Source organism: Pipistrellus hanaki, assembly GCF_964339955.1.
Source record: "Pipistrellus hanaki genome assembly, chromosome: 1".
Classification (NCBI taxonomy): domain Eukaryota; kingdom Metazoa; phylum Chordata; class Mammalia; order Chiroptera; family Vespertilionidae; genus Pipistrellus; species Pipistrellus hanaki.
Window position 1 is genome coordinate 188,604,703 of NC_140503.1, and position 17,839 is coordinate 188,622,541.

The 17,839-nt window shown below is 44.0% G+C and overlaps 1 protein-coding gene across 2 annotated transcripts in view; it reads right to left on the reverse strand.

The window, feature by feature from the left end:
* Positions 1-255: 255 nt before the first annotated feature.
* KLB (klotho beta) overlaps positions 256-17,839 on the reverse strand; it is a 39,590-nt gene continuing 22,006 nt past the window's right edge. Inside the window, exons 2-5 of one of the 2 annotated variants that reach the window (XM_084900613.1) lie at positions 17,035-17,545; positions 14,193-14,461; positions 4,753-5,866; positions 256-963 (exon numbers count right to left, since the gene is read on the reverse strand). In XM_084900613.1, the coding sequence (XP_084756739.1) occupies positions 575-963; positions 4,753-5,866; positions 14,193-14,461; positions 17,035-17,545 (2,283 nt within the window). In that variant the 3' untranslated portion in view covers positions 256-574. The remainder of the gene's footprint in view (positions 964-4,752; positions 5,867-14,192; positions 14,462-17,034; positions 17,546-17,839) is intronic. The other variant, XM_084900614.1, reaches the window with a different exon arrangement.

Genomic DNA, 17,839 nt, shown 5'->3' on the forward strand with positions numbered 1-17,839 from the left:
TACATGCCCTTAACCGGAATCGAACCGGGACTCTTCAGTCCCCAAGCCGACGCTCTATCCATTGAGCCAAACCGGTCCCGGCTAGGTCAGTGATTTTTAACTGGTGTGCTGCAAGAATTTTTAAAATGTGCAATACCTTCTATTTAGGGGCACTGACCTCTTTTCCTTTAGATTGTAAAAAAAAATTTTTTTTTAAATCATAACAGCCAACATAATAGCTATCCAGTGTGAAAGAATCAGAATTACATTTTTTTTGTGTCATATCAGCAAAAATAAATTTTTTGATCTGCTGCAGAATTTTAATTTTATTAACTGGTTTATGTGTGCCATGAGATGAAAAAGGATGATAATTGCTGGTCTAGGCAAAGCCTTTATCTTTAGATCCAAGAACTGAATTCACTGACATTAAGACACATAAAGGAAAATACATTTGAAACACAGAAGAGAGATCGATTGTCATCATCTTGACTACCGCTAATATGTCAAATTTTCTTCGTTACAATATAAGTATATCTTCTTTAAGTTATAAGTACATGGAACTGGAGTGAATAAGCTTTCTAGAAGTAGGATCAGTTTAGCTAAGAACTTTCTTGTGGCTTTTCTTTAATGGTATGAGTTGTAAGTTCTTTGCTTTCCAAAATTTTCTTCGCTTTCGCCTATGAAAAAAGGTGATTGATAAAAGTAGAACCAGGGTAGAGAAGAAGCAACAACCAAAGAATATCAGTGGCTTCTTCTGCACAAGAAATAAGCAGACGGTGCACTCCGTGTTTCTTGGAGTCTGACTGCATCTAGGACTATTGTCTTCAGAAGGGAAGCCACCGTTGCTGATCAGTTTGTTGTAAAACTGAACTGAGGATTTAGCCTTGAAGTCAGATGTGAAGAATCCAAATCTGGGTTTAAGTTTTTCTTCAGTCAGTTTGAATGCATAATAGCCTTTGATTTTGACTTTATCAACCAGGTATGCTGAAAAAGAAAAATATCAGAAATGAACATTATTAACCATAAATGGACTATAACACACCTTTGAATAAGAATTTGGTTTTCATTGAAACAAGGTAAACTCATGCCCATAAAAAAGGGTCCCTTTTCATTAAAGGACTTTTAAAAAATGTTATTTTAGAGAGGAAGGGAGAGGGATATAGAGATAGAAACAGAGAGGAGCATCATTGATTAGAGAGGAGCATCATTAATTGGCTGCCTCCTGCACACCCCCTTCTGGGGACCAAGCTAGCAACCGGGGCATGTGCCCTGACTGAGAATAGAACCCGTGACCTTTGGTTCAACCGCTGAGTCACACGGGCCGTGCTAAAGGATTTCTATATTCTTTTGTAATTGATACAAAGGTGGTGAAAATATATACAGTTAAGTTTAAAAAATATATTTGAAGTAAAACTTTGATTTATAAATAACACAAACACAGCCGGAGGGAAAAGCAAATCTGAGAGTTGATGCCATGAAGGACTTAACTGTCACTTGTTCATAGGGAAAAGTCTTACTATTTGGCCTGATTCCAAACCTCAAATGCACCCTTAGTGTTGCTCTATAACCACACTTGGTTTCCCCTAGTCACTCACTCTGTCCTTTTTTTTTAAATGGTTTTATGGGGGAGTTATTTTTTTGTTGCTAATTTTCACTTGAGGATATTTTTCCATTGAGTTTTAGAGTGGAAGGGAGGGGGAGAGACATGTCGACTGGTTGCCTCCCACATGTGCCCTGACTGGATTGTGCCTGCAACCTAGGTATGTGTCCTTGACCGGAATCAAACCCGGGACCCTCAGTCCTCAGGTCAACGTTCTATCCACTGAGCCAAACTATTGTAGCTAAGGGTGTCCTCTGGCATTCTTGCTTTGAAGCAATGACCTTCCTACTTCACAGAAAAACTGAAGTGCTCAGGGAACTTCTTCAATCTTCCACAAATATCTACCTACCTACTGGCATCCGCACAAATATATTCCGCCTTCTTGTTACTCTGGTTGACTTGTCTTGTTACTCTGATTGACTTGTTCTTATTCTGATTCTTGTTACTCTGATTGACTTGTTCTTACTCTGATTCTTGTTACTCTGATTGACTTGTTCTTATTCTGATTCTTGTTACTCTGATTGACTTGTCTGTGCTCTTGGAGGAGGCTGATTCCTCCACTTACAAGTGAAGTTTATTTTCTCTTGCCTACTCAAGGACATTACTCCATCTGTCTTCTCGTGTATCTTCATTCACTACTGGAATATATATATATATATATATATATATATATATATATATATATATATAAATCCAGTGATCAGAATCACCAGTTGCTATGATGCCCAATGCAAGCCAGCAAACTGTCCCAATTTGGGGGGGGGCCAGCTGGCTAACCTCCTGGGGCCCTGCCTCTGACCAGCCTCACCCCCAATGGGCCCGCTCCACCCCAGTCGCCCCCTAGCCCCTCCGCACAGCTGGCTTTACCTCCATTAGCCCCCACCAGATGGGTCTCCACCACCTCGATCAGGGGCAGGGCTGGCTGACCAACTACCCATGATCCCTCCCCCAGGCCACTGTCCCAGATCAGTCCTGATCATCCCCCCACACACACATCAATTGGGGGTGGGGCCCACCGGCCAATTGCCTGTGGCCCCTCACCTCAGCTGGCCCTGATAGGTCCCAATCAGGGTGGACTGGCCGTCTCTTCCTCCCCTTGACAGGCCCAGTTCTATCTGCTGATTGGAGCCAGGCCAGCTGGACCCCGCCTGTGCACAAATCAGTGCACTGGGCCTCTAGTTTCCATATAAACTGGCTGTTGGTTATCTTTTACAGCAGTAGGTCCTCTTCATTGATTTTTGCTGATTTCTCATCTTTGACCTCTGAATACTGAAGTGTCCCAGAACTCAGGCCCCCCCCTTTTCTGTCCTTGCTCCTTTAGTGATTTCAATGAGACCTGTTTTTAAAAATACCATCCATTTTTTTTCTTGGCTCCCAAATATGTATCTCAGCCCAGACCTCTCCTCTGAACCTGAGACTTATACCTATTAGCCTACTTGGCATCTCTAATTGGATGTCTATAATAGACTCTCAAACTATGCAACATCAACTCATTTAGAAAAAATGTGCCTACCAGTCTCCTCTAACCTAGTAAATGGCCACTTCATCCTCCTCCCCCACCCCCAATATATTTTTATTGATTGTAGAGAGAAAGGGAGAAGGAAGGAGAATCATTGATCAGCTGCCCCCACACTGGGGATCGAGCCTGCAACCTGGGCATGTGCCCTGACTGGGAATTGAACTGTGACCTCCTGGTTCATAAGTCGACACTTAACCACTGAGCCATGCCCCTGGGCTGCTTCATTCTTTTAATCACTCAAGCCAAAACCTTGGAATCATTTTTCACTCTTTTCTCACATGCAATCCTGTTGACTTTACCTTTAAAATATACCCACTTTACCCAGACAGTGTGGCTCAGTGGTTGAGTGTGAATCCATGACCAGGAGGTCAAGGTTCAGGGCACATGCCTGGGTTGTGGGCTCAATCCCTCCAGTAAGACGTGTGCAGGAGGCATCCCAATATGATTCTCTCATTATTGATATTTCTGTCTCTCCCTTTCCCTTCATCTCTCTGAAATCAATAAAAACATATTAAAATATTTATTAAAATATGTATCCACGTCTCACCATCTCTACTTTTTTTTTTTTTTTGTAGGTTCACAATGTTTATTGGTTAGTGTCTCAGGAATTTGACCATAACACCAATTTTCTCATGTATGCCCCAGAAAAATAATGCAACTTTTTCCTTAAAAAGAAAAAATTAAAATACCCAGTATTGCAAATAAAGCTATTTTCTCTTATTCTGAATCTCCTGACTTTCTGCTTTCAAATGCAGTAACAGCCCTAGTATTGCTTTAGGCTAGGGGGTGAAGGCCTGCTTCCATAGTTTGTACTAAATTAGGTCTAAAACTGGTAATGGGGGTGGGGTGTATTCCTTCCTGGGCCAAGACTTAAGCCCTCAGGGCTGGGTACCATTTCTCCTATACATGAGCCATTAAGATAATGCTAACAAGGAACACGTTTTATAATGTGATATTAAAAAGTTGCATACAAGATTGGATTACAGCATGAGCTCAATTGTATTAAAAATGTCTAGCAAGCACAAGTCTAAGTGCTTGTTTTGGGGAATGGAATTTCAGGTGATTATTTAAAAAAAAACACCACTTTTCTATACTTGCCAGATTTTCCATAATGACCTAACACTCTCACTGAGGAGCCTACTCTTCTTTCTTTAAAAAAAATATATATATATTTTATTGATTTTTTTACAGAGAGGAAGAGAGAGGGATAGAGAGTTAGAAACATCTATCAGCTGCCTCTTGCACACCCCCTACTGGGGATGTGCCCGCAACCAAGGCATATGCCCTTGACCGGAATCGAACCTGGGATCTTTCAGTCTGCAGGCTGACGCTCTATCCACTGAGCGAAACCGGTTTCGGCAGGAGCCTACTCTCCTCTTTGAGTTTTGGAAATCACCACCAGAGGATATTTATTTTTCCCATTGTTTTTTCAGGGAGAGTGGGAGGGAAGGAAGAAGGGGGAAGAGAGAGAACCATCGGTTTGAGAGAGACAAAGACTGTTTACCTCCGGACTGGTGGCCTCCTGCATGTGCCCAACAGGCAATGGAACCTGCGACCATCCCGTGCGTGGGGCTGTCACTCCAACCACGGAGCGCACCGGCCAGGGCTCCCCTCCCGCTCTGCTCCCGCATCTGCAATGGCCCGCGAGCCTCACCTTGCCTGGCCTCCTGGACGTACTTCTCCAGGTAGTACTTGCGGAGCTGGTCGTTTTCCAGAGCCGGGTCGTCGATGCCATTGGCGGTGATGTAGACGTCCCGGTCCCCGTAGCGGCTCCGGACCCAGCTCAGCACCTTGCGCTGCCCCCAGGGCAGCACGGCCAGGCGGCTGGGGGAGCTCAGGCAGGTGATGTCCTGCAGGAACTGCACGTCCCGGCCCGCGCCCTGGCGCGCGGGCACCACGAAGCGGGTGGTGAAGTGGTTCAGCGCCAGGAAGTCGGCGGCGCCGCGGACTAGCCGCCTCTCCTGCTCGGTGAACCGGGGCAGCCCCTGCCCGCTCCTGGAGGCCAGGTCGTCCCGCACGGCCGCCGGGTAGTCCCCGGTCTTGAAGAGGGGCTCGGCGAACCAGGCGATCTCGAACTGCAGGAAGCGCTCGGCCGCCTGCCGGTGCGAGTCGGCGAAGGGGTTGGCGGGCTCGGCCCAGTCGGCGTGCAGGGCCAGCGACACGGCCCCGCGCTGCGCCCGCCGGTGCCGCCGGTCGTACAGGCGCCAGGCCAGCGCGTGGGCCAGCAGCAGGTGGTGGGCCGCCCGGTAGGCGTCGTTGCCGGTGCGGTTGTAGGTGTCGCTCAGCCGGTTGGGCTCGTTGATGGTGATCCAGAGCTTCACCAGGTCCCCCAGCTCCTGGAAGCACAGCCCGGCATAGTCCCGGAAGGCCGTGGCCGTGGCCGGGTTCAGCCAGCCCCCGCTCTGCAGCAGCGGCGCCGGGAGGCCCGGGTGGGCGTGGGTCGGGTAGTACAGGGTGACCATGGGCGAGATGTGGAGCTTCAGGCTCTCGCTGACCACGCACCTGTAGTACCGCAGAGCTTGTCGGTTCACGGTGGACAGGTTGCCGGTGGGAAGGATGGAGGGCCAGTCCAGGGCAAAGCGGAAGGAGGTGACTTTCATCCTTGCCAACATCTCCACCTGCCTTTTGATGCTGACGAAGTCTGTGCATTGGCCTGGCCGCGTTTTCAGCTTCACTCCTGCCACGGGGTGCAGCAGCCGGTTGCCTGTCACGTTCCACACATACAGGTGGGGGTCGGTGAACTGTGGGGAGGAAGCCACCAGCTCTGGCTGTGAAAAAACAAGCACATTCAGGGGACAGGCTGTCAGCATGCATCATCTGAGAGGGAGAAGGGCCTGCTCTTTATTTTGCCTCCCACTGACTACAGAGAAGAGACTTGATGAGTGTGTTCTTTAAGGTGACCTGTGTGTTCCAGCTGTCCTGGTGATGTCATGGAAGAGGCCTGATGGATGATCCTCTCCTCTAGGCCTTGAAATTTCCCAGGGAGACCAGAAGACTTAAGGAAGGAATCACACCTAGGAGGGCTTAGCTTGGAAAATAAGCTGTTTTTACAGAAAACCCTGAGAGGCTGTTTCCCAGTTAATTTGTCCTAGAAACCCAGGTCAGAGGATGGGGTCTCATGTGTTTTCATTCAAATGCATCAGGATATTGGCTTGGCACTCTCAGTTGAAAAGAATCATGAAAGATGGACCCTTTAAGCACTGCCATAAATGGAAGCAAAGTTAAAATTCCAGTGTAGAGGATTTCCCTGAGGTCAGCACTTTGGATTGGAGGTAGCTAAGTTGATCCCAGCCAAAGTTCCGAAAAGAAGCCTGTGTGATGGGGTAGAGTAGCGGTTCTCAAACTGTGGGTCAACCCCTTTGGGGGTCGAACGAACCTTTCACAGGGTTTGCCTAAGACATCCTGCATAGCAGATATCTACATTACAAGTCATAACAGTAGCAAAATTACAGTTATGAAGTAGCAACGAAAATAATTTTATGGTTGGGGGTCACCACATGAGGAGCTGTGTTAAAGGGTCACGGCATTGGGAAGGTTGAGAACCACTGGGGTAGAGAATGACCCTTTGCATTTGCTGGATGCAAATCTCTAACACCCTCTTCTATTTGAAAAGTCAAATGATAGCATCGCATGTGCATCATTGTATTCTCCCAACCCATGTGCCTGTGAGAACGTAGCATTTACTCATCCACCAGGAGAACACTGAACACCCTCTTTATGCAAGGTAGTTAGATACGAGCAGAAAGGACAGTAAAATGCTCCCCAGAAACTCCCAGGTTGACTCTTTGATCTGAGGGTGTCTCGTTCCCTACTCCTCCCAAGGAGATAGCCCTGGACTCTCTTTGAAACTCAGGCTTGGCCACCCTGTATAGTGACCGCTCAATCTCACTCACCTTACAGGTGTGCTGTGAGGAGTCGGTGACTCCGGGAAAGTGCTCTGTCAACTAAAGTGCTGTACAAACATACACTAGACATGACTTGGGTTTAGTTTTCCCTGGTTGCAATAATTGCCTGTTAGGCTAAATTATGTAACATTTAATTTACAGGGCTTAAGAAAAAGCATTTTCAGATTCAAGATTAATAAGAGAAGGTAAAAGTTGTGTTTTTTCTTTTTTCTTTTTAAATGACTTGTTTTAAGTTCTTGTTTTAAAGTACTTTTCTCCCCATGGCTAAATATAAGTGCACCTGGAAAAAATGATAATTAACCTTTGGTAAATATTTTCCCTCTAATTGTTTTCTCATGTGTCATTTTTCATAGTCTAATTATGAAACCATATCACTGCTCTCTTGCCATCTGTCAACCAGTTATCTAAAACATTAAACTGAGAGAACATTGATCAGGTGAGCATGAAGTTAAATCTGTATATAATTATTTGAGTAAAATCCTCCTAGCCTAGATTGCCAGTTTCAGTGTCTTGAAAACGTCAGAGCATCCTGGTAATGATAGGGTGTTTACAAAGGGCAATCTTGCCATACAGTAAGGCAATATTAAATGAAAATGTCTTACTTTTAAAAACATCCAGAAAGCATTAGTCTTAGCAAGTGGTGTGTGATTAATCTGCTAACAGATCTGGTTAAAGATAATGTACCTTGATCTCAATCCTAGCTCCCAGAGCTTGTTCTAAATTATTCCCCACTGAAAGGATCCTGAGCTTAGGAGGAATATGGCTTTTTCCAGGCCTGGGACAGGAAGAGAATGAGGTGATGCTGGTACATCTTGTGCCAGAAAAATATGGAAATGCTTAAGAATAGAAAAGGAAATGTCAAAAAGACAGGAGCAGCTTAAAGGAGTCCCATTGGCCAAATTTGAGATAATTTTTAAAAAAATTATTTTATTGATTTTTTTACAGAGAGGAAGAGAGAGGGATAGAGAGCCAGAAACATCGATGAGAGAGAATCATCAATCAGCTGCCTCCTGCACACCCCCCACTGGGGATGTGCCCGCAACCAATGTACATGCCCCTGACTGGAATCGAACCCGGGACCCTTCAGTCCGAAGGCCGATGCTCTACCACTGAGCCAAACCGGCCTCGGCTAAATTTGAGATAATTTGAGCATCAAAAGGAATAATGAAACAATGACAACAATGTGTTATAACACAGTGAATTAAAAAACACACACACATAATAAAGGTAGATGGAATAATCTCATTAGAAGTTTGCTATTTTGGCTATGGCCAGGTAGCACAGTTGGTTAGAGCATTGTCCCTATATGCCAAAGTTGTGGGTTCAATCTCAGATCAAGGCACATACAAGAATCAACCAACAAATGTATAAATACATGGAACAATAAATCAATGTTTCTCTCTCTCTTTCTCTTCCTCTCTCTCTCTCTCTCAAACCAATAAACAAACAAACAAACAAAAAAACCAAACAGGATAAATTCATCATTTTGTAATTTACAAAGTATAATTCAGGCAAGATTCATGAATCAGTATTCAGACCATTGGGTGAAATGCTATTGGGGAAAAGGATATTTATACGGTCTCAAAGTATCACCATCAGATTACTTTTTAATATATGTGCTGCTGAAGCGAGCACGAGATTACTTTTTAATTACAAATGGAAAATATACTGTTTAATGAAGAAATCTGGCAAATGCCACCTTAACCAAGAAATCTAGTGATGGAGAGAATCCAAGATGGCTGCACAGGTAAACACCTACCTGCAGCCGCACAGAACAATTTCAATAAAATACAACTAAAATATAAAATGGACGTTACCCAGAACTACAGGAAAGTCGACTGACTGGAAATTCTACAATGAGAAGCAAGGAGAAAACCAGATGGAAGAGCGGAGGAGCTGTAAAAGCCTGAGGTGCAGAGACACACAGCGCGCGCAGAGAGGATGGAGCCGAGAGGAGGGGCAGCTGAGTGCCTGGCTGGCGTTCCCTAGGGGAAAGGAGATAAAAGCTCCGACTGTGGTGGGCCCCAGTTACGACAGCTCTGAACTCCAGTTCTAGGCCAGACCCCGGGGACCCAGGCTCAAACAGAGGGAGCTGGGCTGAAAGGCAGAACCCCAGGGGAGCAGCGAAGGGAGATCCCGGAGGCGCGCACATTGCGAGCAGAGAAGGGACCGTTCGCTGTGCCGCGGGATTGCCCTGGCGGGAAGGAGATAAAAGCTCTGGACTGCTCTGAACGCCACCTCCAACTTCACTTCCAACTGAACTGAACCCCAGTTCCGGGCTCATTGGGGGAGAGCCTAGACTGTTTGGTAGCAGGCGAAAATCGAGGGCACCTTTTTCTCAGAGGTGCTTGCAAGGAGTACTGAAGGACCCTGGGGATTACTGAGACTCAGGAATAGGGCGGGGCTGATGGAAGCCAAGGCTGTAGGCTCCACCCTGAAACCCCGCCCCATCAGGGAAGCTGCGAAAAGGCCAAAACGAAATAGATCACAAACGAAAGAAATGGAGGACAAAAAGCGATTGGATATAGAGTTCAAATCTACGCTTATAAGGTTTTTCAAGAATTTCCTAGAAAAGATCGATAAGACCTATGAGGATATGAAAAGAGATTAACTAGAATTAATAAGGAATCAACAAGAAATGATAAGGGATCAACAAGAAATAAAGAATACATTGTCTGAAATAAAAAAAATATTATACAGAGTCCTAAAAACAGAATGGAAGATCGCAAGAATCAAGTCAAAGATTTGGAACATAAAGAGCCAGAAGACACTCTTCAGAAGCTAGAAGGCAAGAGAATCCAGAAAATTGAAGATAATGTAAGAAACCTCTGGGACAACTTCAAGCGAACCAACATCAGACTTATGGGGTTCCCAGAAGATGAGAGAGAGCAAGATATCGAAAACATACTGAAAGAAATAGTGACAGAAAACTTCCCCCACCTGGTGAAAGAATTGGACTTACAAATCCAGGAAGTGCACAGAACACCAAGACAAATCATAATTAAGATTCCAAGAGCAAAAGACAAAGAGAGAATATTAAAAGCAGCAAGAGCTAAGCAGGTGGTTACCTATAAAGGAACACCTATACGATTGTCAGCTGATTTCTCAACAGAAACCATGCATGCCAGACGGGAATGGCAAGAAATATTCAAGGTGATGAATAGTAAGAACCTACAGCCAAAGATAATCTATCCAGCAAAGCTATCACTGAGAATCGAAGGCCAGATAAAGAGCTTCATTAATAATAATAATAAAAAAAAGCTAAAGGAGTTCATCACCACCAAACCAGAATTATATGAATTGCTGAAGGGGGTTTCTTTCAGAAGAAATCTGGTGATGACTACTTCAACTAACATCTTTAGCAATGAAACAAGCTGACATCATGTACCCTCTGATGTGATATGCATTGTCTATGTATTATGTCCAGAAATGGTTAACTGAATCTAATAAAGAAATAATTGGAAATCCACGAGACATTCTATAAGCATCTGGCCTGTGAGGTTGGGGGATTGCTCTGATTTAAAAGAGGCTACAGATACATGAAAGCCAATGGGTCATCCTTGTTTGTCATCAATTAAAAAAAAAATCTATAAAGGACATTTTTGGAACATTTAGGAAGATTTGAATATGGATTGTACATTAAATGATATTGAATCAATACTAAATTTTCTGGTTTGATAATATTATAATGAGAGAGAGAGAAAGTAAATGTGGCCACATGTTAACAGTCGATTAATCTTGATGAGGAGAATATGTGTGTTTATTGTACTAGTTTGAAATTTCTCAAACAAAACATTGGAGGAAGAAAAAATGCTAAGAGGTGGGTGGAGGGAGTATAAGGTAGGGATAGGTGGGTGTAAGCATTGTAATATATTTATTTTCATTTTGGGATATAAAGCTTTTTTAAATTAAAGTATAGTTGACACAATGTTATGTTAGTTTTAGGTGTACAACATAGTGATATGATATTTGCATACCTTATGAAGTGATCACCATGCAAAGTCTAGTAACCATTTGTCACCACACAAGTGCTTGAGAATAGAAAAGGAAATGTCAAAAAGACAGGAGCAGCTTAAAGGAGACCCAATGGCCAAATTTCAGATAATTTGAGCATTAAAAGGAATAATGAAACAATGACAACAATGTGTTATAATACACTGAGTTAAAAAACACACAAAGTGCCGAAATCGGTTTGGCTCAGTGGATAGAGCGTCGGCCTGCGGACTGAAAGGTCCCAGGTTTGAAAGGTCAACCATGTACCTTGGTTGCAGGCACTTCCCCAGTAGGGGGTGTGCAAGAGGCAGCTGATAGATGTTTCTCTCTCATCGATGTTTTTGACTCTCTATTCCTCTCCCTTCCTCTCTGAAAAAAATCAATAAAATATATATTAAACAAAAAAAGACACAAAGTTATTGTGACATTGTTGGCTGTGTTCCCTATGCTGCACATTGTAGTTTGTACCTCTCTTTCAATCCCCTTCACCTTTTTGCCCATCCCTTTGTACTCTCTATGAGTCTGTTCGGTTTTTGTATGCGCTTTTAGATTCTACATATAAATGAAACCATACAGTATTTGTCTTTCTCTGACTTCATTTAGCACAATACCCTCTAGTATTAGCACATGTGGCACAAAAATATTCTTAAAAATGATACTTTCATTTTGTCAGTCTTCCTATAGAGAACATCTAGTTTTTGCCAACACAGCATCTATTCATACATCCTCTGGCTGAAATGTCAGAAAGCATCCTAATTTTTCTTTGCAAACAACTCAACTTCACTCTTAGTTCAGAGTCGAAGGGAGCTGACTTCTTGCTGGGCGGCAGGTGTGAGCATGAAACCCAGACCTAGTTAATTGCAGAATTACTTCCTTCTGACCCAAGTGATCAGCTCTTGAGACTAGGAATAGGGTCTTTAGGATGGGGCAGCCGTTCACATCACCAATCAGTGTGAAACAGATGGAGGTCTTCAGAAAGGGGAGGAGGGAATTGCAGGTTGGGTCACGCACAGGCAGGAACTCCTGTCTCTTTTGGATCTCTCTTTACTAGGCCTGAAAATTTGAAAACTATAAACCCACTTCAAGTGGCAGGGAGAGATGGCTGTCTGACTGCTGTGTGGAGGAGAAGACAGGAACTGGGTAAGCAGGTGGCTCTGAAGGGTACCCACGCTGAAGGTGAGTCACTGGGTCTGTGTGGTTCTATGTATCTTTCTCCTTTTATCACTTCCGAGTTTTTTTGTTTTTTGTTTTTTGTTTTTTTTTACTTCCGAGTTTTTACTAAAGTCTGGTTTAAATATTGACAGGGTTTGAGATTCATAACCTGTGAACACTGCCTATATGGTTTGAGCCCTTTTGTCTGGTCCCATCTTTGTACATCTTGACTTTCCATATGCTTCTGGAATACAGGCAATTGTGTGGTACTGTGAGGTCTTATAGTGGTCAGGAGACAGATCTGGGGAACCTGGACAAATTACGTAACTTCCCTAACCTTCTGTTTCCTTGCTTATAAAATGAGGGGTTTAAACTACCATTAGCTAAAGATAACTTGCATGCATCTAGGTAAATAATAAGGGCTTAAAAATAGTTATTATTTTGGAAAAATCACTCTGCCTCTGGGGGCTTGAGGGTGGCCTGTTACAGTTCTGCCACTATTGGTGTTACCTTGGGCAAGTCACTTAGGTATCAATTATTAATTGATATATCTCACTTTCCTCATTCATAAAATGAAAGTTTTGGAACAGGGGGTCCCTAAGGTCTCACCTGGCTCTAAAAGTTGACCTTGCCCTGCGGTTTGGCTCAGTGGATAGAGCGTTGGCCTGTGGACCAAAGGATCCTGGGTTTGATTTCAGTCAAAGGCATTCACCTGGATTGCAAGCTCCTCCCCAGCCAGGGCCCTAGTCAGGGCTCGTGCAGGAGGCAACCAATCTATGTGTTCCTCTCACATCGATGTTTCTCTCTCTTCCATTCTCTCTGAAAGATAATGAAAAAAATATATCCTTGGGTGAGGATTTACAGCAATAAAAGTTGACCTTATTCATTCACTATGTATTGAGCCTGAGCTTCTCTAGTAAGGCATACATACAGCAGGCAGCAACGCCTCTAACATCTCCTCCCTCATGCGGAGAAAGTTTGCATTCTAGTGGGGAAGACGGGTGATGAATAAAGAGAATGTGTGATGTGATTACCGTACCAAGGCCTGGGAGGTGGGGGAGCGGGGAAGTGGGAAGATATTTGTCAAAGAGTACACACTTCCAGTTATAAGATTAGCAAGTACAGCATGGTGACTATTGTTCATAATACTGTGTTATATACTTGAAAGCTGCTAAGAGAGTATGATTAAAAAAAAAAGTTTTTATTGATTTTTAGAGAGAGAGGAAGGAAGAGAGATAGATAAATAGAAACATCATTGATCAGCTGCCTCCTGCACCCCCCATACTGGGAATTGAGCCCACAACCCAGGCATGTGCCCTGAGCAGGAATTGAACCGGTGACCTCTTGGTTCCTGGGTCAATGCTGAGCCATTGAGCCACACGTCCTGGCAGAGAGTATATCTTAAGCGCTCTTACCATGAAAAGAATTGGGAATTGTTGTGATTGTGCTAATGCCTTGATGGGAATCATATTGTGATATATAAATGTATCAAATCAACAAAAGCTGTATATCTTACACTTATACAATGTTGTTATATCACTTATATTTCAATAAATATAACCTGGACAAGGAGGAAATGTTGTAAAGTCCATAATACGCTAGGGAGTGATGAGTGCTATATGAAAAAAAAATAAAATAAAGACCTCATAAGGCAAATTACCTAAATCTATCAAACAGCAGGAATGACTTAAATAAAGGGCCACTTAATAATTTGCTTTTGGCAAAACAAAAACCTATACATTTTCCCCCTTATAACTTTAACACTGCTCCCAAGTGCCTCTCACAAAAATAACTCAGTTATTTCTAGACTGGATGCCTCTTGAGGGCAGCCTCTCTGACTCCTTCACCAAGTTCTTCACCGGCACTCCCACGACTCTCAGGAGGCCTTCATTCTTGTCCTTCCTCTTCCCCCAAGTTCCCTTCAGAGCCTCCCAGTAATCGTGGCATTTGGTATGGTCTGACAGCTATCTCTTAGCTGCCATTGGGTAACTGAAATAAAATAGTGGATGCTATTGTCCCCCCTGACAGTTAAGTAGCCACTTACCTTGAAGACAGACTCAGTGACACCCCAGGAGAAGTCGCAGGGAAACTCACCCCGCACATGGGATATGGACTCTTTTGGGGCGAAGCCATTTTCTCGTATGATCTGTTTATAGTAATGTGCTGAGGACTTGGGCTTCCTTTCCTTTTGTTTGCTGTTAAAATCCACATAGAATAATCCTCGACGAGTGGTGTAGCCATCCTGCCACTCAAAGCCATCCAGGAGAGACCAGGCAGTGTAACCAAACACTCGTATTTCATCAAACCTTATTGCTGCAGAGAGAGAGAGAGAGTGAGAGAGAGAGAGTGTCAGAGATGTTTGGAGGCCTAAACACACTCGTTCATGTTTATGGCTTCACTAACACCAGGCCAGGGGGACAGTGTGTTGTGAAACCAACCTTTTGCCCAATTTGTAGGCCCATTAGATCAAATAGGAAATTCATGTTTATCCTTGAAAAGCAGCACTTATTTTTTCCCATCCAGGATGGTCCTCCCCCAGAAGTGAACCACACAGTCAAAGCATCTAACTGGCCGAAACCGATTTGGCTCAGTGGATAGAGCATTGGCCTGCAGACTGAAAGGTCCCAGGTTCGATTCCAGTCAAGGGCATGTACCTTGGTTGCGGGCACATCCCCAGTGGGGGGTGTGCAGGAGGCAGCTGATTGATGATTCTCCCTCTCGATGTTTCTAACTCTCTATCCCTCTCTCTTCCTCTCTGTAAAAAAATCAATAAAATATATTAAAAAAAAAAAAAGGCATCAAACCGAACATTTTCCAGAGACTCCATGTGCAGATCTGTGTCAGAGGGCATGGTAAAATTCCCAGGACACGTTGGGACAAATGTCTGCTTGTGACCAAGAGTTTCTCATTTCAAGCTTGGGTTGGTTCCTGCTTGTGGACAAACTATCTTCTATGAAACTGTCCTTCAGGGACTGGACAACTAGCTTTGAGAATGCACATAGTGGACGTAAACATAAGGAGGGGAGAGCCGTGCAGTGATGTAAGAGCACAAGCACGCACTGGGCCGAGGGGCAGGGGAAGGGAGGTTACTGTTGGGCAAGTTTCTTGACTTTAGTTTCCTCATTTGTAAACAGAGAAGATTGGAAAAGATGATCGCTCAGGGTCTTTCTAACTTTACAGTGCTGATTCAGTGACTTTTAGGAATTGGGTAAACCTGAGATATGACAATCAACAGCAGCAGTAAAAGCAACAAAGACTCAAAATCAATCAGGAACCTTTTTTTTTTTTTTTTTTTTTTTTTTTTTTAACTAAAATCTTCCATTTCTCTCATAGAAATGCCTCACTTCTGCACTTTTGATTTTTGTTGTTGTTAATCCTCCCCTGAGCATATTTTTCCATTGATTTTTAGAGAGAGTGGAAGGGAGGGGGAGAGACAGAGAGAGGAAGAAACATCAATGTGTCTCACATCGATTGGTTGTCACTCAGGGCCAAGGATCGAGCCTGCAACCGAAGTACATGCCCTTGACCGGAATTGAACCCGGGACCTTTTACTGTGGGCCGATGCTCTATCCACTGAGCCAAACTGGCTAGGGTGCCTTTTTTGGGTTTTCTTACTGACACCTTTTTCCTAAAAGGCAGAAAATCCTGACCAAGAGATTTCTTTGAGATCACTGATGTTTGAAATAAATACATTTTATCAGGCCCTGGTTCTACCCCCGTTGGTATTGTAGGGCACTGAAGAGAGGTGGGATAGTAACGCCTGGGAAATGACACCTTTCTGCCCACGGGCATGGGCATGGCGTTTGGCACAGGCCCTCTGCTCCAGAGGCCCCTGTGCACTGCTCGTGGCTGGGCACACTCTGTTCCACCTGCTCCTCCCTGCAGGTGGGGCGTCAGGCTCTTTCTCTTCCTGAGGACCCTCCCCAAGCACTCTCTTTGGCAGAATCTGTGTTTTTTTCTCCAGATGTGTGGCTTTTAAACAGAGCGACAGAGTTTTAGAAGGATCTACAGAGAATTCCTTTGTATTTGCATGAAATGGAGCCCAGCTCTGACAGAGCCATCATGATTGTGTTCTCCATTATTTCAGTCAGCCACCTGTAGATGTCACCACTGGAGTAATGGAAAGGAATGAGCGGGTAAGAGAGGGTCAGAGAAATACTCAGGATCAATAGAAAGGACTCAGCTTTGACATTCGTGGCTCACTCTTTGTCTTCAGATTTTTCACCATTTAGACATGCAATAGAGTGAAAGCACAATCCCAAGAAAGCCGTCAGCACCTTAGACTAAAGCTCTACAGTTACAAAGACTTTGGACGTCCTTCTCAGCATTATGTCCTGTTTGATAAAATGAAACAGCATCTTGTTGCCAGTTAATGATGTATCTACAGTCTAAAATTATTTTGTTCTCAAACTTTCACTAAAAAAGAACATGAGATAACATTAAAAAATTTTGTCTCCCAGTCAGCATGTCTCAGTGGTTGAGCATCAACCTATGAACCAGGAGGTCATGGTTTGATTCCCTGTCAGGGCCCATGCCCGGGTTGCAGGCTCAATCCCCAGTAGGGGGTGTGAAGGAGGCAGCCGATCAATGATTCTCATCATTGATGTTTTTATCTTTCTTTCCCTTTCCCCTCCTCTCTGAAATTTTATATATATATATATATACACATTATATATATATATACATTATATATACACACTTTATATATATATACATACATATATATATATATATATATATATATATATATACTGTAAAATAATTCTGTCAACACTGGAGAATAAAAAAGCTGCGATAACAATAATCATATAGTCAAAGGCAACTTTAAATCGATAGCATACATATTTTAAAACATTTTTTTTTAATTGAGCTAATGTGCAACCGACCTTGAAGAACCTGGTTGAGGAAATTCTTCATCATGTAGATGGCTGTGGTATCTTCTGTTTTCACATGACTGTCCGTGAACCAGCCATTCTCAGTAATCAGGATCCGGGGGTGGCCGTATTCCAGCTTAATCCAGTTCAGCACTTCTCTCAAATTGAGGGACACATTTTGCCCCATTTTAGCCATGGTGTTCTGGGGCTTGAAATTGTTGGGCCCAAAGGAAAAGGCAAAGAAGTCAGCGGTGCCCCTTACCTCCTCCTTCTCTGCTTCTGAGAAAAGGGGCAGGACGGAGAGCAGCTGCTTCTTCATCAGCTCCGGGTAGTCCCCGTCCCCGTGGATAGGGCTGGCAAACCACCCGAGCACGGACACCATGGACTGCTGGCACCTGAGTACATCCATCGTGCTTTCTGGTCTGTTGGGTTCGATCCAATGGGATCCCAGTGTGATCGATAGCCACCCCTTCTGGTGTGGGCGGAAATTTAGGTTGTAGTTGTGCCAGACTTTGGAGTGAGCCTAAGAAGAAGAAAATGTGGTTAACTTTTATTGTTCTTACAAGGGTTTGACGTGGTTGGTAGAAGGTCTTTCGTGGTTAAATGGATGAAGTGTAGGGTGGTGCAGAGGAGAGCTGCCAGGAAACCCCGATGGCCTCAAAGTTGGTGCTCTGCCCACTTCCCCTGGCTTGCAACCCAATAGGATGGCTGAGATGCAGGCAGAGAGCCTTGGTCCAAACTCCATCTTATGTCTCTTCTCTCTGACCCCCTTCCTGCGCCCTCCTGGGGCTGGTGCAGGTAAGATACCACGTGGATT